General features: G+C 36.7%; 2 protein-coding genes across 2 annotated transcripts; both read right to left on the reverse strand.

The window, feature by feature from the left end:
- Nucleotides 1-6055: 6055 nt before the first annotated feature.
- LOC102810043 (serine protease FAM111A-like) lies at nt 6056-7246 on the reverse strand. The gene has a single exon (XM_006824691.1). The coding sequence runs from the start codon at nt 7244-7246 to the stop codon at nt 6056-6058; it is 1191 nt and encodes a 396-aa protein (XP_006824754.1).
- A 41-nt stretch (nt 7247-7287) lies between these two features.
- LOC102809936 (uncharacterized) lies at nt 7288-14865 on the reverse strand. Its single transcript, XM_078005617.1, has 8 exons — nt 14719-14865; nt 12566-12687; nt 10686-10764; nt 10493-10527; nt 9885-9927; nt 8840-8959; nt 7985-8048; nt 7288-7668 (listed from the first exon to the last, which is right to left on the reverse strand). Exons 2-8 carry the CDS (start codon nt 12683-12685, stop codon nt 7407-7409), a joined length of 723 nt encoding a protein of 240 aa, XP_077861743.1. The 5' UTR covers nt 12686-12687; nt 14719-14865; the 3' UTR covers nt 7288-7406.
- Nucleotides 14866-19932: the final 5067 nt, after the last annotated feature.

Consider the following 19932-nt stretch of genomic DNA (forward strand, 5'->3'; position numbering starts at 1 on the left):
AGTTGAACTTTAGACCACCGATCGACGACAGAATCAACTGTGATTACTATTTGCGTCTGAGTCAACTGACGACTCTATCTCACATCGATTCGTGTACGAATATTGTAGCTGCATTGTATTTATGCCATCTGTGCCGATTGTGACATTGAATTATTGTGGTGAACCTGATTTGTTGAACGGACATGCCGTCGTCTGTCTGTATTGTGTATTAAATGTAACCAAAAGCGAGAAACTAAAGAATACAGGGGAAGCTTTGCCCAAATTTTCATTTGGTGCCAACAGTTTCGTTGCAGTGAACTGTGCTACTTTGAGTGTAGGTGTATGGACAAACACCGAACTGCTGGGCATCACCGATTGTACAGTCCTTGTTGTGTATACTACCACAGTGACAGGAGATTCAGTTTAATGTTCAGCAGAGGACTGTGTTGCTGTATGTAGACTAGATAATTCACTACGTTCAAATACCCATCATGGACTTCGGTCAGTCAGAAAGACTATTTTGAACAGTAGGCATTAATCAGCAATTCTGCCAATGACGGACAGATAGAATCTTTTAGATAGAATTATTTTCCCTTACGTCACGGACCACGTCATTAGAGATGGATACTCACTCTGCTTCTTCTCTGCATCGAGTGTAGATCAAGTCTAGTGTCTCTGCCTGGATCGTCTGCTTTTTCCTGTCGAATTTCTGTTTGGGCTGTAGCCACTGCTTGGCATCCGACATTGTAGCTGGTAGGATAAGTTTTTCTTGTGATTTTTACCCTCGTGTCGTTTTCCCTTTTGTGTGTAATTTTTTTTTTCAATAAAACCCGGGCGTTTTGGCTTAATCACTTGTTGGTTTCGATACATCCCCTTTTCTTACTGTAATTCGCTTTTCTCACACATGTCGTCTTCAGTTTATGCTTGATCTGTGTATATAGAAATGAATAGAGGTAATCACAGCAGCAGGGCTCGCTACCGTTTTTTTGGTCTCCTCGTTTTCCGAGTCGACTGTGCAGTGGTTATATTCAGAATTTACAAGCATAGAACCCGCATCCGAAATACTTTTGCTGTGTGCGGGGTTCGGGTTTTTTTTTTACCTTGAAAGCGTGTGTTTTTCACTTGAGTTCTCAGGTCTGAGATTTTTTTTTCAGATCAAATCACTGAGACTGACCGCTTCGCTCGTATTTTCAAAGCAATGTCGCGCATCTAGTAAAAAAAACAGTTAAAGTGAGTTGCGTGTTTGGCATGAGTGGAAAGTCCCCACGCTCGGCTACCGGTGCTTCGTGTACCGAGACGTCGAGTAGGATACCCGATTGTGGAGGTATCAATATTTTTTCTCGGTCTCCCCCACTGATCGGAGGGCATCTTCACAGTCTGTTTTTTTAGGCGGTGGTTTACCCGATTTTACCGGTTACAGAGAGGCTGTGCCCCTGGAGGCTTTCCTCTGTGTTGCGGGTCCCTTTGTGGACTCTTCCTCGCATGGCACCGGGTTTGCTGCCAAGTTGAGGGCTGTCGGGGCAATTGCGTCCCTGGAAGGCCGGGTAGATCAGATGCAGTTGGAGCGAGCTGTTTGCATTCAAACACGTCTCTTCTGGGGAACCCCCCGTTCGCGACCGCTAATTTGGGTGAGGCCTAGGCTCAGGCTAGTTGCACCTGGTCTCCTCTGGGGTCTCAGGCACTGCATGCCAACGGAGATGCTGGCAGCCAAGCTTCCGATTTTGGGGCAGGGCTTTTGTTCAGGGCACATGTTGCACCTCCCCCTTACTTTCAGCCAGCCAGGGTTCGTCGTGCGGAAATGGTACAACTGTAACGAATTTACCCTTGTGTCCGGTCTCCGCCATGGGTTTTGACTCACCTCTTACCAACCCATGCGCGTATACCAGAGGGAACTGACCCTGGCATAAGATGCACAGTCGAACACATTCTCTCTCCCTTATTTAAGTGGATAGGGACTGTTGATAGGCGGACGTTGATCGGCCGCCGAGGAGGTAATGCTTAAGGCCGCCGGATACAACCATGTGGCACCTTGTCACTGGAAAAATAAAATCACATAAAAACTACGTAAGACGGGAAAAAGTGCTCTCACTACCCACAAAAAGCTACAATGATATAGATCACAAAGTTTTGACGCGATAAAAGTTCATGTGATAATTGTTCAACGTTCGATTGCAATCAAAGATGCTTTGGGCCCCTTTCCAAACAGTAATAGTTCACCTACCAGCTGCGACAAAAGTTTGGTCACGGGTTGGTCTAGCCGTCCAACGAAGCACCATAACAACAGTGTTCCACGTTCCGCTTCCCACTTCTTTCACTTTTCTTCAAAGAATTATAGCTTGCTGTTAATGTACACAGTGAGGTTAACCGCTCGGCGCCAGGAGAGAGAGAGCCCTTTCGCTCTCAGCCCTGTACACACTAAAAACAACTACCTCGTTCCGTAATACACAGTAAATTACAACACAAGTAATGCTCATAAAAATGTCATAAAAACTACTCTCCAAATCAACCTCTAGTCAATCACATATCCAAGAAAAGAGTATAGCGCACAGTAGCACAGGTGCGACAATAGTCACACTGCATCACACTCACAACAAAGGTTCCCGCGAAAGAGGTCGGTATGCAGCCAACAAAAGTAATTGACACCACCAACAGTGAGGGCGCCATACAGCTCTAACCAATTACGTGTATGCACCAGTGCACAAAGACTAAGGGAATACAAGCTGGCATAACCAGGGGCCGAAATGCAGCGTAAACATGGTTTACATGTTAATGAATTTACGATCGTTTTCTGTAACACACTGGAGCAATTATATTGCCATCTTGTGCCATCACGTTTAATTTTTAACACTAGTGATCTGAACACCTGCAAGCTGTGTTTGTAATGACTATGAAATAGAAAGACAACACAAATATCCATGTATTAGTTTATTTCATATTTAATGTTTTTAAATTTGCGTTAAACCACTTTAAAAGCATTCAAAGTGTCTCGTACAATTATTTTTGTAGACATTCCAGCGTTTCGAACTCGGAGCTTGATTATTGGTCGCATACATCTACGTCAAAAAAACCTCTTCAACACAAGAGGGCGCGATTTTCACTGTGCACTGCGCTCTGGGAGTTTCCTCAATAGTTAAGATTACCACGATATATCGACACGTAAACAACTAGCATATTCAAGAGCCAATCAGACAGAACAGATGTGATCAGTGACTAAAAATGATTATTCTTTTTTTGTATTTTCGTTTCATTATTTTAAACCGCATTTTAGGGTATATGTGTATATATGTAGTGTCACAAAGTCACAAAGTCTCAGTAACTTAACTTTAATTGTTGGAGTGTACATTTTTACAGTTTAATTAAGTTTAATTAGTTTGGCCAGAGATGGCGCTGTATTTGACACTTTAATGGGTGTGACTAACCCATCCGAAAATGAAACCTTCCTGAATAAATTAACTTGTCACATGGCGTGGAACAAAGGGATCACTTCTCCCTGCTGTCTGTCACAGTTAACATCATGAGAAGTTTGTTGCCAGTTCCTGATACTTTGGGTTGGAAACCCCATGGTCAACTACATGCGCTTCTACCAACTATAGTATTTTACATAATGAAGTCGCCGAGTCTCCATAGCCGTGCCGCAACTTGTTTGTCAAACCGTCATCGAGACAAAATTCCTAGTAGATTGTCAAACCACCATCAAGACATTAAATCGTGTGATTCAACGAACACTGTGCATGGAACTGAGTCAACCACAAAAGCTAAGTAGCCTCTGACGTTACATTGTTATTTCTACGTTACTGCGTTCGTCGTTATGGTACAGTGATTGATGTTAACGGTCTACAAGTGACAGCGTGAAACGTTATTTACTTGTATTTTCCGGTTATGTACTGATTATGTTTAGGGCATTAACCATGGTTATTTGCGTTTAAATGATAATGTAATTGTTGCTTTAATTATTCGTGGTCAAACTTGATGATTTGCATCACAAATATTATTTGAGATTATTCTATATTAAATATTTCGTTGACCACATATACTTGTGTTTCTTGAAGTGCGTTCATTTTTGTTACGGATGTGCCTGTTTTATCCCAAAGTTCTACCCTGGCATTACTGTGTATGATTATATATCAATATATCTATACATTATTTATATTGTGTATTTTGGGGTAAAGAACCCAACCACAATGTCGGTGACTGTACTTTATTTTGGCCATTGCATTCCTGTATTACGTTTGGCGATTCTACCACACCATAGTACTTCACCGTATAATTTACCTTGTGACATGTAGATAATTGTAAATATAGAAGAATACGCTCAGATAGAATGACACCGAATTGGTCGGTCAGCGTTATATACCTCGTGAATGTTCATAATCAACATTCGTAATATAAATAAAAATAAATATCCTTTCTGGATGGTGGAAGTAAACTGTAATTTACTCCGTCGCAAATCGTAGCGAATTATCTGTGTACCAACGGGATTATTCTCTAATTCAGCGAGTAAATAGAAAATTGTTTTTCCAACATAAGTTATCATCTTAGTCCAAAATATAACATAGTTTTGTAATATTTAAACAATTCGTCTGTTCATCAATAAGTCGTGATATTTATTTCCTCTTGGTACCTTGGTATAAATGTTATTTTTCATATAATATAAAACTCGAAAGCTGTTTTTACATCCAAAATGTACAATATTCATAACCATATTCAGAATAACTGATAATTATAATATATGGATGTGAAGTTGAAAATAACAGGAGAGGGCGAGAAGAGTCTACTGTTAATGGTATGTAAAGAAACAGATCAACGTTGATAAGCACCAAATAATTAGGGAAAATGTGAATACAAAATATAAATAAATTAAATAAATATTTTTCAGATCATAAAATTGAAATTTTACATAAAAATGTAGCGAAAAAAAGCTCTTTGCAGGTCACTATTTTGCTTCACTTTGCACAATTGTGCCTTTCACTAATATTGTGTAAGTCAACCCCGCCAAACTTCACTTGCTATAATAAAGGTTACCCACAAGAAAGCGAACAGAATTGGTTGACTTTCTCTTACTATTGTCCATTTATTCCTCCTAGTATAATCACTCATGCATTCTGAACAGCTGCAACGACATGGTGAGTATATAATTAGAATCAGGAAAATGGATATGCAAATCTGTTATTCAACAATTAAGACACGGATTTTGAACGAAAGGCGGTCGAGTGGAACGAAAAATACAGCGTCTGGCCAGTCTTACAACGTATATATTTCACACAAATATATGCATTTGACTCCCCATAATACTTTGTATATGTATTTCTGTACATTAGTATTTATTTAATTTCCTTATGTTACTGTGAAATACAAATTCAATTTATATCATTCATTTCGTTTAGTTTCGTCCATGCATTTAGCAAGTTAGCTATTGAGAATTATTTGAGATATACAAAAGCTAAAGGCCTCAATTGTTTTTTTTACGGAGTATAGTGAAACGTATTCCAGGTAGTGGGGTTTCAACTTGCATCCGCCAAGATAGATGAGTAAGCAATAATCACGCCCATTTGGGTCATCAGATATTGCACGGTTCCAAGATTCTAGTATAACAAAACCACTCCATTCAAATGTACTAACATTTATTTGAATATTATTGATAACTGGGAAACTTGAACTCGTAATAGTCATTTTGAAGCAACACGCGAGGTTTAACATACCATATATCATCGAACTGGAGTAACGGATACTATACAGTTAAACACAAATAGACAAAAGAATGAGTTTTCTAACTTGCAGTTCAGACACATTCAGTGATCCATTGAACATTACTTTACAAACTCGACTAACATATTCATCATTTTTAATTGAAATACAATTGCAGGTAAACATTAATTCAAAACACTCTAAATATATTATCGTAAGTAAAATGTTAACAGGGGAGTTCTTGAAGAAAACAAAATATCTACTCAACACACTTATGCGAGCACGTTATTGTGGACATGCTTTATGTCCCTGTGATGACATATTGACAATTTACTTGAATCAAGTATGATTTTTTGCTGGTCGTTGTATGGTTAGCATTGCTATAACGTAATCAATTTTCAAATAAATCTTTCCAAATATCAAGGGTATCTTGTTTGGTAGCTAGATTTTTCGCATGTTTCATAATTTCGAATATAGCAACCCCTTGTTCAAAGACGGAGTTGTTGTGTGTTCCAGTTGGTGGAAAGCCGCGAGTGTGAAGAGCAATAATGATTCCTTCATTTGTGAAAACTGGGGACCCTGAAGCTCCGTGAAGCAGACACGTTTCATAATTTATACGTCTAGTATCGGAAGAAACCATGATATCGTCCAGTGAAAAGCTTTTCTGATAATACACAGGGAATTCACAAAGTGTGGTAATTTTAAGTGTACACCGAGCATCTAAAAGCATTGCTTGGCCCTGAGGATGGCCTAATATATTTATAGCCGACGGCTCAATGGGAATTCGACCTAGATTACCAGTTAACGATGCTGGAATTTGTTGGTCTTCATTTTGGCCAGATATACCATTGCCGTCTTGCACATCAATTTCCATATCTTCGTCAATGTCTAATTCTAAAATTGCATAGTCAAGGTCTTCGATTTCACTGAAGAAAGGCATATGGAATTTCATTCTATCGTGTCGCAATGTATAATTTGTTAAGCTGTGTTGTGTACTAACAAAATTAAAACTAATAGTTACATCATCTGGTCTAAATGGATTTGCCCTCATTGCGTCGTATATCAATCTAACTACATGGTAATTAGTTATGATGTACTTAGAGCCCAATCTGAAAGCAGTGCCATTCTTACTATGAGGCCACTTTATAATACCTACTGATTTCTGTAGATGATTCAAGACATTTAAAGGAATGCCTGTGAAAGTTGAACTGAATAAATTTGACAACCGATTTCTTACATTATTTGCAGTTGCCTTGGGTTTAGTCTGTTGCAATACCTTACGAACTTCTTTAGCGGTGTCTTCAATTTCACCAAGTTTCGACAAAATTAAAGTGGCGTCTACAGATCGATCGATTTGCTGTGGTATCCCTTGAGACACTGAGGCGATTCTACTAGAGCCGCCTTGTTTTGCCTCGAACCAAATGACAGAAAATATTTTACCAATATAGCTTGAAGCCTGTTGGTCTAAGCTAACATTATTTTCCCCAGCTGAAGTTTCTCTAAGTTCACATTTTCTAATTTCTTCATTAAAACGTCTGTCGCGTATTAAGGCATCAGACAGAGTATCGTCCTGAATGACCATGACACCTAAAAGTTGATTTTTGTAATGACAATGATTCAAAATTGTAACCTTTTTGTTCGGTTTATGTTTCTCAACATAACTGACATAAAATATACCGAGATAGCTATCTCCTTGTTCGAGCTGTCTTCTGTACTTTGTTACTTTGGGTTGAACCTTTTATTCAATGACGACTAGTCTCCCCTGCTACTAACTTCGCAGGCATGCCAAAATTAGGAATATATCTTTCTATGTTGCGTTGTTCACTAATGTTAACTTCCGGAAACAAATTATTGATGATTGATTTGTATTTGTATTTGTCTTTGTCGAGAAAACGCTCAATTACATCAAGAATAGTATCGTGTTCGTCAAATTCCAATATGTGTTTTTTTAGTTCCTTGCACTTTCCTATTTTCAAGTGAAACGTTAATGTGTTTTTCTTTGTTCTGTAATGAAAGATATGTTATAATTAACATTTATTTATCATATGCAAATTAGGCAAACAATTGAAGCGTACAATTGAAGATCACGTCTTATCTAGATAGTTTAATACGCACGTCTTATAAATTGTGTTCCCTAAGCTAATAAAGGAAACTAGTCAAAGTTAATGCCACATTAACACGTTATTTATCACTGACTAAATGATGCGAACAAATGTACGGGCCAGCAAGCATATACACTAGTATTTTTAAGACTATTCAGACATGGACGTTTGACACATTATAAAATTTAAGATATTTCACTGATTATTATTGTTAATACCTTTTCAGATCCAAGTCCACTTTAGATGCACTTTCTGTAGCTGGTGCCTCTTCATGCCGATCACCTGGAATAATATATAGATGGAGATTAATGTATCCATCCAAACTACATCTTATAGATTCTTAGGAACATTTTCACACTGTAAACACTTATAAAACAGTAATATATCCTATTATATTCATGCACACGGTTTAAAAGTTGTTGACAAGAGTTTTAGTTTGATTCCATACTCTCAGTGTCGACAGATGAATACAACTTTGAGTAATGGGTTCTACACCAGCGTAGCTTACAACACTGCGCGTGACCTTTCTCTGACTGCTTGTCTCAGTATGGGGAATTATTTAAATAATGTCCTGCCTGCGGATCATCACCTACATAATGGCCTCCCGCCATCTAGATACAAAGTCAACACTCGCGTCATTTTAAGAGACCGTGCATTCCATAATCAATATATATTAATAGAAAAGACCAAATTGTGAATTTATGGTACAAAACGCAACGCCCCTGCTTGCTCGAAATCGCAAAGTTTCATAGCACAAACATATTGTACTTTGATCTATCAGAAATTTGATGTCAGTGATCGATTCTCAAATCTTGTCACGTTCATAAATACTCATAAATTGATTATGCAGAATAACGTGCTAGTAGTAGTTATGTTATGTAAAAAATGGGAAAGAAAGTCCGAACTCAACTCAGCTAAAACTTCTCAGACATACTTTTGGTGTGTGTGATCTTGAATGCACATAACACAAAATAATTGGTTAACCAGTAAAAACTTGACGATTTTCCATAGCAATTGGTCTCCTTGAATGACGGGTTGACTAACAACATGTAGTTATAGTTAACACTACTTACTGACAAGAGAAGTTTGTCTTGTAACTCTTCTTTGACTGCTAGTATTCATATGTGCCATATCAATGCGACCTTCAGCTTCCTTTTCAGATGCTCTTCTATGTGATTTTTTGTTGTGATTCCCTGGTATATTTATATAAGGACAATATATGCGTGATGAATAAATGAACACAGGCTAGCGTTTTCGTAGGGTACAAAGTAACTAATTTACAAATTTGACGATAATTTTTTGCTGTAAGCAGTTGCAATTGCAGTTCAAGTTTAAAGCTTCGCATTAAAATAATGTACATGTATCATTGGAAATTATCAGTTACATAACAATGGTACTAGCATAACATTACTAGGATGTGTGATTTTCACGAACAATGCATAATGATTTAACAACAATTCCAGCAAATATGAAATAAAACATTGCATGCTAAGGTACTACTCGCTGAGGAAAGACAATCTGTCAATGTATGTCCGAAAAATTGTAAAACTATGATGTCTATTAGTCAATCATTGTTTATTACAATCACAATGCAAACTAGCGTACATCAAAACAAGTGTATGGTATGTCCATGCTAAGTTTGCTGACAGAAAATTGACAAAAATGATTTCTGATTGCGGATTCATGTTCCGATGTGAATTCCAATTGCCGATTTATATTCTGCAAACTGAACTTTAGATTAAACCCGCAATGAGCAATAAGCAAATGGCAGCCAGCCCAACATTCCTAAACGGTACCTAAGGAATTGGTAAAATACATATAAAAAGCAGAAATATCAGTCAGTCGGCCAGATTGTAAAAAAGCGACGTGCACCAGCAACCCACCATGGCTGGTTCCAATACTCCGTTTAATGAAATCGGTCGAGGAATCCCTAAACATAGATATGTTTAATCGTCGATGTTTGTGTTTGGGCCAAAAAAGCCCCCAGTCTGTCAAGGTCAAGGGAATAACTAAACTATCTTCGAAATGACACGCAGGTGGACGAAACATTGAGCCGAAATCACAAATCCCTGTTTCTGATAGGGACTAATAGAAGACCGATGTACTTAAAATACTTACTGTCAGCGGACGTCTTTCTCGCAAAGACGCGGTCACCGTTTCTGGAAATGAATTTTTATTTGTTTAAAATAATAAAATGACATGCTTTGAGTAAAAGTTGACAATGACGTCTGAAAGTATTGAATGTTCAGAAACGAATATACCAATATATGAAAGTACATATTACTTAACATAGGCAAATGTTTGTGTTCATTGTGTACGACACAAAGGTCAATATTAATGTAATGCACTCTAAATTTCTATTTCGCATATTACACTATATAATTCTTATTTATTGTTGAAATAGAAAATACCATATATGATTATGAAACAACTCAACCAGACGGATCAGTCCTGACTCCAGCAACCTGGCATAGCGAGTATAGGATTATTATATCAATAAGACATTGTTTGCAAAATATTCTCACCTCTTCTTTGTGTGGTCCACGTTGAAACACAGTAGAATATACATGGAATAAAAAAGTGCAAAGTAATTACTATAACCACTTTCATACACTTTATGATCTTTTTTCGTATGAAATAAATAATAGACGATATCCAGAATAAATACAAACACATTAGTGAAAAGTACAGCTCGTATACATTCACCAATTATGTTTTTGGCATACCTGTATTGCTTCGAGTGGACAGTGTCTGCGATGATCTAAAAGATGAATAAAAATAATGTATTATATATCTTCAACCTGAATTGTCACTTCCGAATTTAATTCGTTCAATTTTTAATATTTAAATATAACATTGACAGACATGAATTCATGGCATTATTCTCATGTTCATAATAATAAATAAAAATGCACCTACACGAAGTGCTGCTCTCTGATCTACCGGGACTCGTAGTTTTAGCACCATTTCCGCTTCTAACGATCGTATTGGAATTATTCTTAAAAAAAAACGTCAGTGATTTAAAAATATGAAGTGCAGACAAACTAATGATCATGTCACGCATCTTGCACTTTTGATGTTAATACAAACGCCAAGGTACCGTAGATCTCAGTTCTCAGAGCTCAAGACAAGCGAAAACATAACATCTGTGATTCGATTTGATTTTGAGTTTGATTTTCTCTTTTTTTACAGTTCAATTTCGAAATTTCAATCTTCATCAAAATTGACTGTCATCAAAAGTATATAGCACATTAGTAAGCGTGTAAAACCCAGCATTTTACATGTGTGTAATTCCACGCGATGTTTTGGCGCCACTACGACGCCATGGCTCTTGTTTATTCCGATTTCACGCATAACGCGGGATCTCGCAGTGAACGGAAAAATGCTTAATTAATATTATGTACACGAAAGACATATGCTGGCCCAAATTATAGGGTATGTCGTTAGTATTCGACCTGTCTGTATTAGCTTTCCGACTTGTTCATAACCAACGCTTTGAATCGGCATCAAATAAAACGGTCCATTGCGTATAACAGCGGATTTCAATATCGAAATCAGACAATTCTGTGAGGTCATCGCCGTTTGCCCTGTACGCTAAAACGCGTTCGGTAGAAGCGTTCCATCCAGCACACGAGTTTCTAGATTCCGCAACTGATGGCGCTGTCCTCCCGATTAGTTCGCCTTATCATGTCGATGAAGTGAGCTTAAGCAAAGGTAATTTATTCAAGCGAATGCGATAAACGAAGTTGGGGTATGTCTACGCGTAAAGAGAGATGAATTGGTTCTGTTTTTGTAGTGAGTAGTACTACACAATTTGCGAAACGAGATCGACGAAAGACCAACGTGACTTGTATTTCCTCGGCGTCGACTACCGGTAAATGTATCAGTCCGGGCACAGTTTGCATTAATTATACTGTCTATTTATACAGTGAGATTAAAATCACTGTTGGTTCTCCTTCTAGGATAGCTAACACCCACTAGCTTTCCGGTCATGTTCGTTCGCTCGCTACGCCCCAAAGTTTCGTTTGCCTTCAAAGTATTCGTCAAATCGCCGGCCTCCCGTAGAATTTGAAAATAACTATTACTGCTATTACACAGGCAGGATAGTTGATAATAACACCCACCTTGATGGTTTGAAAACACTCGCGGCGGCGATCTAGCGTAGCGTTGTGCAAGCCAGGAGTGTAAGACCGCGGCGGACACCGATACGGCGTAGTCACTATGTGCCGTTCGCTCGGGCGATCACTGCAATGCTATTCCACACCACACGTAAGTCACTCGCAATGTAAATGATTTAAATACGATACTATTTGATGGATTAAAACTAGTTCCTTTCTTAGTTTCCATATAAGATTGTGGAAAAAAAATCCAGAAAAACATTTCAAATTATTCAGATTCACGGGCCAGTGAAAACGTTCAGTTCACTGTGGATTTTTACTCCAAATTTTTCAATGGATTTGCATCATACAAAAATGAACTCAAGTACACTTTGTGCTCCATACATGTTGAGCTTCCGCCCATTATGGGTTGGCGGGTCGTTCATTATTGTTTAAATCTAAAACCTGGCTTACCCTCAAAATTGAGCTACTTTACTAAGATAGCATTAGGACTCTTTCAGCAAACCATGTATCGTGATATTTCGTGGTCCACGGTATAACCATTTAAAGATGCAATTGTCTATTGTATAACTTCAATCTTCAGTCATGTTTATAATAAATAACAAATATATGAGGTCGAGCGGAGATTTTGGATTGAAATTTTGATACAAAAAACAAATTTGGTTGGAAATATGATCTTACCTTGACTCCTGACGTTCTTTCCACACAAGTAGCATTTTCATCATGAACCAATGGTTTAAACCACTTAGTCAAACTGCTACGTTGCAGTTCTTCTGTTTGCTTCCTTTTCTGTTTTGGCATATCTAAGAATAGTCATAAAAATGATAGTTAACCATCATGACACTAACAGGCTTATACTCCTTCTAAGGTTATTTGGCCGCTGGTATTATATACAGGTGGTTTTATCCTTTTTATAGGAATCCATATATCGAAATTAGTATCTGTTATATTTATTAGTTATTCATTAATCTTTTTTATGTGTTATTTGCTGATGACTTAGCCATTTATATTAGTTAACCATCGACGCACAACGCTTGTTACAGAATTTATTTATTCCCAAGTGGAAATTAAAAATTAACATATTACAAAAGCAAAAATTATAGTGTTTAGAAAGTCTGGTTTTGAAGAAACAGGAAAAATGTTTTTCCAGGACCAGAATTTCGAAGATATTTCCGACTACAATTACTTTTATAATGTTTTTTGCAAGTACAGGCAAATGGTACCATGCCCATCAGTGTTTGGCAAACAAAAGAAATAAAGCACTTTTTTTGTCAAACAAATCGTTGCACGTTTTAGCAATCTAGACGTGAGGACTGAGTGCACTATTTACGGTTGTAAAATTGAACCAATTTTAATGTATGGGTGCGAAATTTGGGGTTTTCACAATGGCGATGACATAGAAACAGTCCAAAATAAGTGTTGTCGTTCGGTTCTTAAAGTGTATCCATACTCCACAATTTCTGCTATTCGTGGTGAATTGGGGCGCCACACCCTAGATATTACAAACAGACAAATCACAAAATGAAATACTGAATACGATCATGGCAATTGCCTCGTCTTATCAAGGTAGAAATTTCAGAATAATTTCATCAACTGAGTAAATATAAAATAATACGACAATAATCCCCATTCGAAAGATCTCCATGATCAGCTTCATGAAAAAAATACACTTTTATTTTAATCACCATCGGTTTAGCGCCACAACTGTAAGAAACTACCAATAGTTACAATGTACTTTCCCATTGACGGCAGTGTCTTTATCCGGTTATTGGCTTAGAAACCAAAAACTATAGCAACTCAAACGAGAAACCCCTGTTCATAAAAAAACAACGATTCTAAACCAAAGATGTTTGAAGAATTTTTATATGAAAATACGTCCACAATATTTAATATGACATCCCGTCTCATTCTTCTCGCTAAATGTCCTTGGCATTGTGACCTTGTGACCTCTATGACCTTTGCCATATTATATGTGCTTAAACGTTCGTGTATGTATTAAAATAAAAACACCACGCAATCATAAATTGAAACATCTAGCAAAGACAATTTCCCAATGAAGGTAAATGGTTAAATAAACACTGTCGATACATGTACTGAGCAATTCGCAGTAAATTGTACCGATTTAGTTGATTAGTTAGCTGTGGTCATGTATGCGAGCTGTCATGGAAGTGGATTTAAGTGGACGTCTTTGCAATGTAATGTTTTATAATATTAAACGCATACCAAATGATTTACATACAGTAGGTGTGAGTTGGATTCAAGGACCCTGACAACGTCATTTGTAGTTTATAGATTACTGATTAAACCTCGAGCATCGCGTCATACTGTTGTAATATGCCGTAATTATCTGAAGAAATAACCATCACTGAGACTAGAACATGGTAGAACATATTTTTTAGTATTAATCGACACTGTTTATCGATGACAACATATATCTTTGATTTAAAGACTAGAGTCGTAGAGTGTGACTTCCTCCTATTTTTTTAAAGAGATACTGTTTAGTGACAAGAAGCGCGACTGTAATTACTCAGGTTATGGTGTGACCACACTACAGAACACACTTGTGTAGCAATGCTCACGCCATACAACATGGAAATTCATACAGCAACGGGTAATGAAATGTGTCACGATTTTCCAGAAATGTTTGTACAAGAAAACAATAAGAAGAATTATATTATACTAAGTACTGTGTTGGCACATGAGTTCAGTTACTAGTAGTATCCCGGTTAAAGTTAGAGACTCCCGTCGAGTTTATGACATTAAAATCGCGGCCTTCAGTAATTGTGAATTACAAACTCCCCGGTGGAAATGAGTTATAAAATTCATAATCGTACCTGAATTTTTCTTGTTTCTCGCTATTTTTCCAATCGGTTAAATTCCACACGTACAGAAGTTTTTGCAAATAATCACGAAATGATACAATATCCTGTGGCTGACATCGGCACCCTGTTATCAGTTCAGAGTCAATCGATTGACTGGCGCAGGCAAATGACTCAAAGTATATAAAGAACTATTGACTTTATATTTGGACTATACTATTAGTGTGTGAAGGGGTGCAAATCACTGACGACGCGCGTGATGTAATTAAGACACTTAGAACGTGACAATGTACACACGAGTCGTAGCATTTTAGATCAAATGCTAAATCTGTCTTTTATTTTTTTTAAACTTTTGTACTAATAAGAGGTAGTATTATGAGAATATTTCAACAACCTCCTATCCTATCTTATCCCCAACTATCATATAATAGTTCCGCCAGTAAAGTAACATTCATCAGAACTTAGAATGCTTATTGCAACCAAATCGTAGTATGTATGCCTCAGGTATGATCCCTATCCATTCACTAAAATAGTCATCCTGGCACCACCAGGTACATTTATTTATTTGCATGTGCTCACAAAATAGATAGTATAAATTATATGAACAAAGTGCAACATGTACATTCGACATTCACATGATTATACAATTGTTTTCGTGAGAAGCTGTTGCAAAACATTTTATTTGAATTAGATAACCCAAACCTCGTGACTGACCTTATTTCCAGCGAAGCAGAGTTGACTGCCAGATGACACGAGATTAACAGTCGCTGTAACTCAGTAGTTGCATTTATTGATCTGCTTAATTAGATATAAAAGAATCGTGGCCTACATAAATACTGTGTGGCGTATAACTATCCGCCAATTCAAGTCATTGCATGTAAAATATCTGTAGATCCACCTCACAAGTAAATACTTGAAACTACTGACGGCCTTGCCATGTGTTTAGGTGAGATTACAGTACACATCACAATTTATCACAGCTGAGCTGTCTCAGCTTAATGATAACAGACGGTCCTGGGTAAAGTCCAATGACTGCCGACTGCCGGTCATGGCACAAGATAACGAGTTGTGACTTATTCTCGTCAGTTTTTGTCACATAGTACATATACTTATACTCGTTGGCAGCAATGTAAACAAATGAAGTCACAATATGATTTTGTGACGACGTGCTTGTGTGAATACTGATGGCAGACATTACAACATGTATGAATTTTGTTTAGTTCTACTCAGCATAGTATGATATTTTCTAATTCAATGCAAACTATTATATTTATATTAACATATGAATAGGCTAATTTCATTGCGATTTGAAGTCACGCCTACAATCAATCAATCTTCGAAGTATTATTCAGTTTTGTCAAATTAATTTCCACAATTGCTCCCACATTTTAATTTGCATTTGCAATCTACCAGCATAAATGTATCCACAAAATCTCAAGTAAATATACATTACAGTGAGGTAGTTTGATTTCTGTGTCACAACCCCAATATTGTGTTATTTTTGCATTTGTAGGTATTTCTTATTTCAAAAACAATGTACACCAAGTAATTTTCACTCTTGAAATTGAATTCTGAATAAAATAAAATTGTTGTCTGTACAATTGGAGACCTGTCTTCGCACTATGCAGTCTGTCAAAAATTATTTTACAAAAATAGTTATGTTCTTTTCTACACAATAGCAATAGCATAATCTATATGCAATGTATTATATTTATAACGATATTATTAGGCTACAAATTTACAAACTGACATAGGTCCAAACCACACGCTGAATTTTGAATGAGAGTTGAAATTTTGCAAATTATCTGATTAAAAAAATGAGGCAACATGACCAGAGTTTACGTCAGTTAATAAATAATTCGAACTTAAATAGCAACTAAATGACGATATTTCTCTTGTGCCACCCGCGATGAACAGACAACTGTATATTGACATGTAACTATTTTATCCGTCGTCTATTTATTGGTCGATATAACAACAACATCCGATGTGATTTTCAAAACTCGAAACAAATTTGTCAATTTAGTATGCACATTGAGCAGATTCCGAATCGTGTTTTCGCGTTTCGCAACATCATCTTCTTCAGCAGTTGTTGGACGTCGAGGAGCACGAAGCAAACCCCCAAAATGTTAGCATTTTCTTACACGGGGATAAAAACAACTTAGCTTGGTACGATTGTATTGCGTCACAATAAAAAAGGCGACCTTGTTGCTTCCTAGTCATACCTACTCAGGTTGTGTAACACGAGGTATGAGGTTGTTGATCAATAAACCGGCAATCGAGAATACGGTATGTCATGGGGTCAGTAGTACCAGTCATGTCGATGCATCGTGGTAGTATGCCGCGTTAATAAGGAAAGCTAGTGGACTTGAAAATGGCTGTTATCCATTTGTTTCAGAGTTTACTTAAGTATCTACTAATTTTGTTATTTCGATCTTTCACGTTGTCTTCAAACGTTTTATTTTCGAGATTGATCAGAACATCGTATTGGCATGACTGTTGTCGTAGACAGTACGCGTACACAGCTTGCGGACTGTGTCCGAACGGGGACTAATAACGTGACCAATGAAATTACAAATACATCGCCACCAAATTAATTCCACGAACCAAGTATAATCTACCCTAAAAAATACTAGTTTTACCGATAACTAGAGGAATTTAAAAATTTAGTTTACTATTGCCCGTCCGAATCTAACGGCTAATATTACTTAACCTAGTAATGTCAATGATTACCTTGGTGGAAACTATCGTAACTTGTTTTTTTGGCAAACAAGATGTTCTAAATGAAATGATATGGACCCAAGGAAATCCGTTGTTCATAACAAAATACCAGCCAAATTGTCAATCACGCAGCCTGTAATATCGCTCGTACTCTTACTCACATTTTGACTCTTTCTCACGTCACTAGCTGATTCGAATTTCTAAAAAAAGTATTATTAACCCCACGCATATTAACCAAGACTTCCAACGGGTTCATGAATAATCTAATTCAAACAGGCAAACAATTAACGCCGAAAAAACAAACAAACTATATGGTTATGCGAACTCCCCGGAGACATGTCGGTATCGAGGGCAGCCTGGACATAAGTGGGTCATTGATAGAGGGCGTAACACCATTTAACTACTTTGGCGTATCCATCGATCAAAACAGTACCTGGAAATCTCATAAAAATTGCATCAAAAATCTGAATCATTTCACAGCTTTGCTATTTTGTACCAAAGCTTTTATTATTTTTCAATTCTACAACATATAACTTATTGTCTTGAAATATGAAGCCATGCATAAAAATTTACTTGAACACATCCTACTCTTAGAAAAATACTGTACACCAACTCGCATTATCTGACATCCATGACGCTCCTCTCTTTAGAACAATTCTTGATAGTCTCTCACTGTAAATTGCAGACTTGCCTTTTCGTACTTATTGAAAAAAAACAACAACAATTTATTTATTTATTAGTAGTGTTTTTGGTTCCGTACGTACATGCGTGCGTGTGCGGTCATATTTCAGACAGGCTTTGACGGATTCTTTTCAAATTTGGTACACATACCTGCCATGAAGGTATACATATGCACATGAATTTGATTTGTGATTAGATCAATTTTGATCGTTTAGCAGCTATTTTAGATCCCATAATGTACAGATTCTGATTAAGATGGACTATAAATTAAATGCATCTAATACAAAGTTGTTTTTATGTTTTTAAATTAATGTCAATAAAGTTCTATTATTATGTTGGTTTGTCAGAATGTTACCTTTATTCGTATTTTCTTTGATATACTGATTAGAAAATGATTGCAATAAAGATAATCAATATTTTTACCACGTACCTGCACCCTGCCTTTCCCACATTGTCTTATCGTTCAGGCAATGTGTTCCAGTGTTGCATCTTGGGAGAAGATTCGCTTAAGTGAGGTCAATGGTAACACACCTCATGTTCGGGTCCATGTTTACGGATGCCTGTTGTCACTTCGCGATAATTAAGACTGAATAATCTGAAAATCACTAAATTATTTGATAAGTACAGTGAAGTAATTTGTTTTTTATCTACTGAGTGCAGGTTTTTACGTTATTTAATTAATGCATGCTTCAATAATATTTTTGCCTGTTCGTTTATCATTCAAGCTATCTATTTCAATTTGTGTTGGCTAAAAATATTTTCTTGCGTTTAACTGAAATATAAGTAGCCCTACGTATAATGCTATATTGATCGGGGCTAACTAATGGACAATGCCCCTTCACACTGCCCTACGCATGCAGTCACGGTTGTTTTGTATTCGATCGTCACAAATAGCGACCATGCATTGCAATATGACTGTTTTTGGACGTATTCAAGATAATCATTCTGTTTCGATTATTACAATAACAAATCATTGATCCAACACAACAGTATCATGTGATTACGATTTTGAGTGCCGTTACGAGAGAAAAATGTGAACTGTATATTGTTTATTTATTTGTTTTTTTTTGTATTTTTTCACAGGATCTGAATTTGAAAGACAATTTTGATGGCTTATATCATGCAACAATGCCACATAGTTCTGCAATATACACAAGTCTATTACAGAAGATTTGCTGACTTCAATTAAATTTCTTCATTTATGACACTTTTATTTTATCAAAAAATATGAATAATGGAACTATGTATTTAGACTTTGAATTTTTCATTGTACACAAAATGAAGTTTGTAATAAAAACACTAACAATTTTTTTTCTGTGTGAATTTATGCAACTTTATTTGTACAATAAGAGAATGATTCTGTTGCTAAGTGATGATATAAAAGGCAGTGCTGGTCCTAATTTAAACCGTGAAATAACGGGTCAAGATAAATAAGTGATTGCAGGTTATGCTCATTAAGGTTCACTTAAATATTTAGGTATCACCTCAGTACATGTTTTATAACCTTGGTATATTCAATGATTATGGATAATGTTAAAGGTACATCTTCGGAATGCCGAAATACAAAACGTTTAAAACATATTTATTTATTTAACTTCTTTTTGTTGGGTCCGGTAAAACCCCTGGGGCTGCCATGTTTGTTTTTGTTACTAGAGGACGCACATGCGCGTAATCGCTCTATATTTGGAATTCGCGTTCCCTAATAAGGTAGGATGAAAATACCCAGTGCAATACCGCAACATTACGGCACGCTGTAACTTACGGTGACAGATGTATAATAATTTTCTATATCACACCCTGTTTGACCTTATTTGGACAAAACTATTC

The sequence above is a fragment of the Saccoglossus kowalevskii genome, chromosome 5 (genome assembly GCF_978046115.1).
Source record: "Saccoglossus kowalevskii chromosome 5, keSacKowa6.1, whole genome shotgun sequence".
Lineage (NCBI taxonomy): Eukaryota > Metazoa > Hemichordata > Enteropneusta > Harrimaniidae > Saccoglossus > Saccoglossus kowalevskii.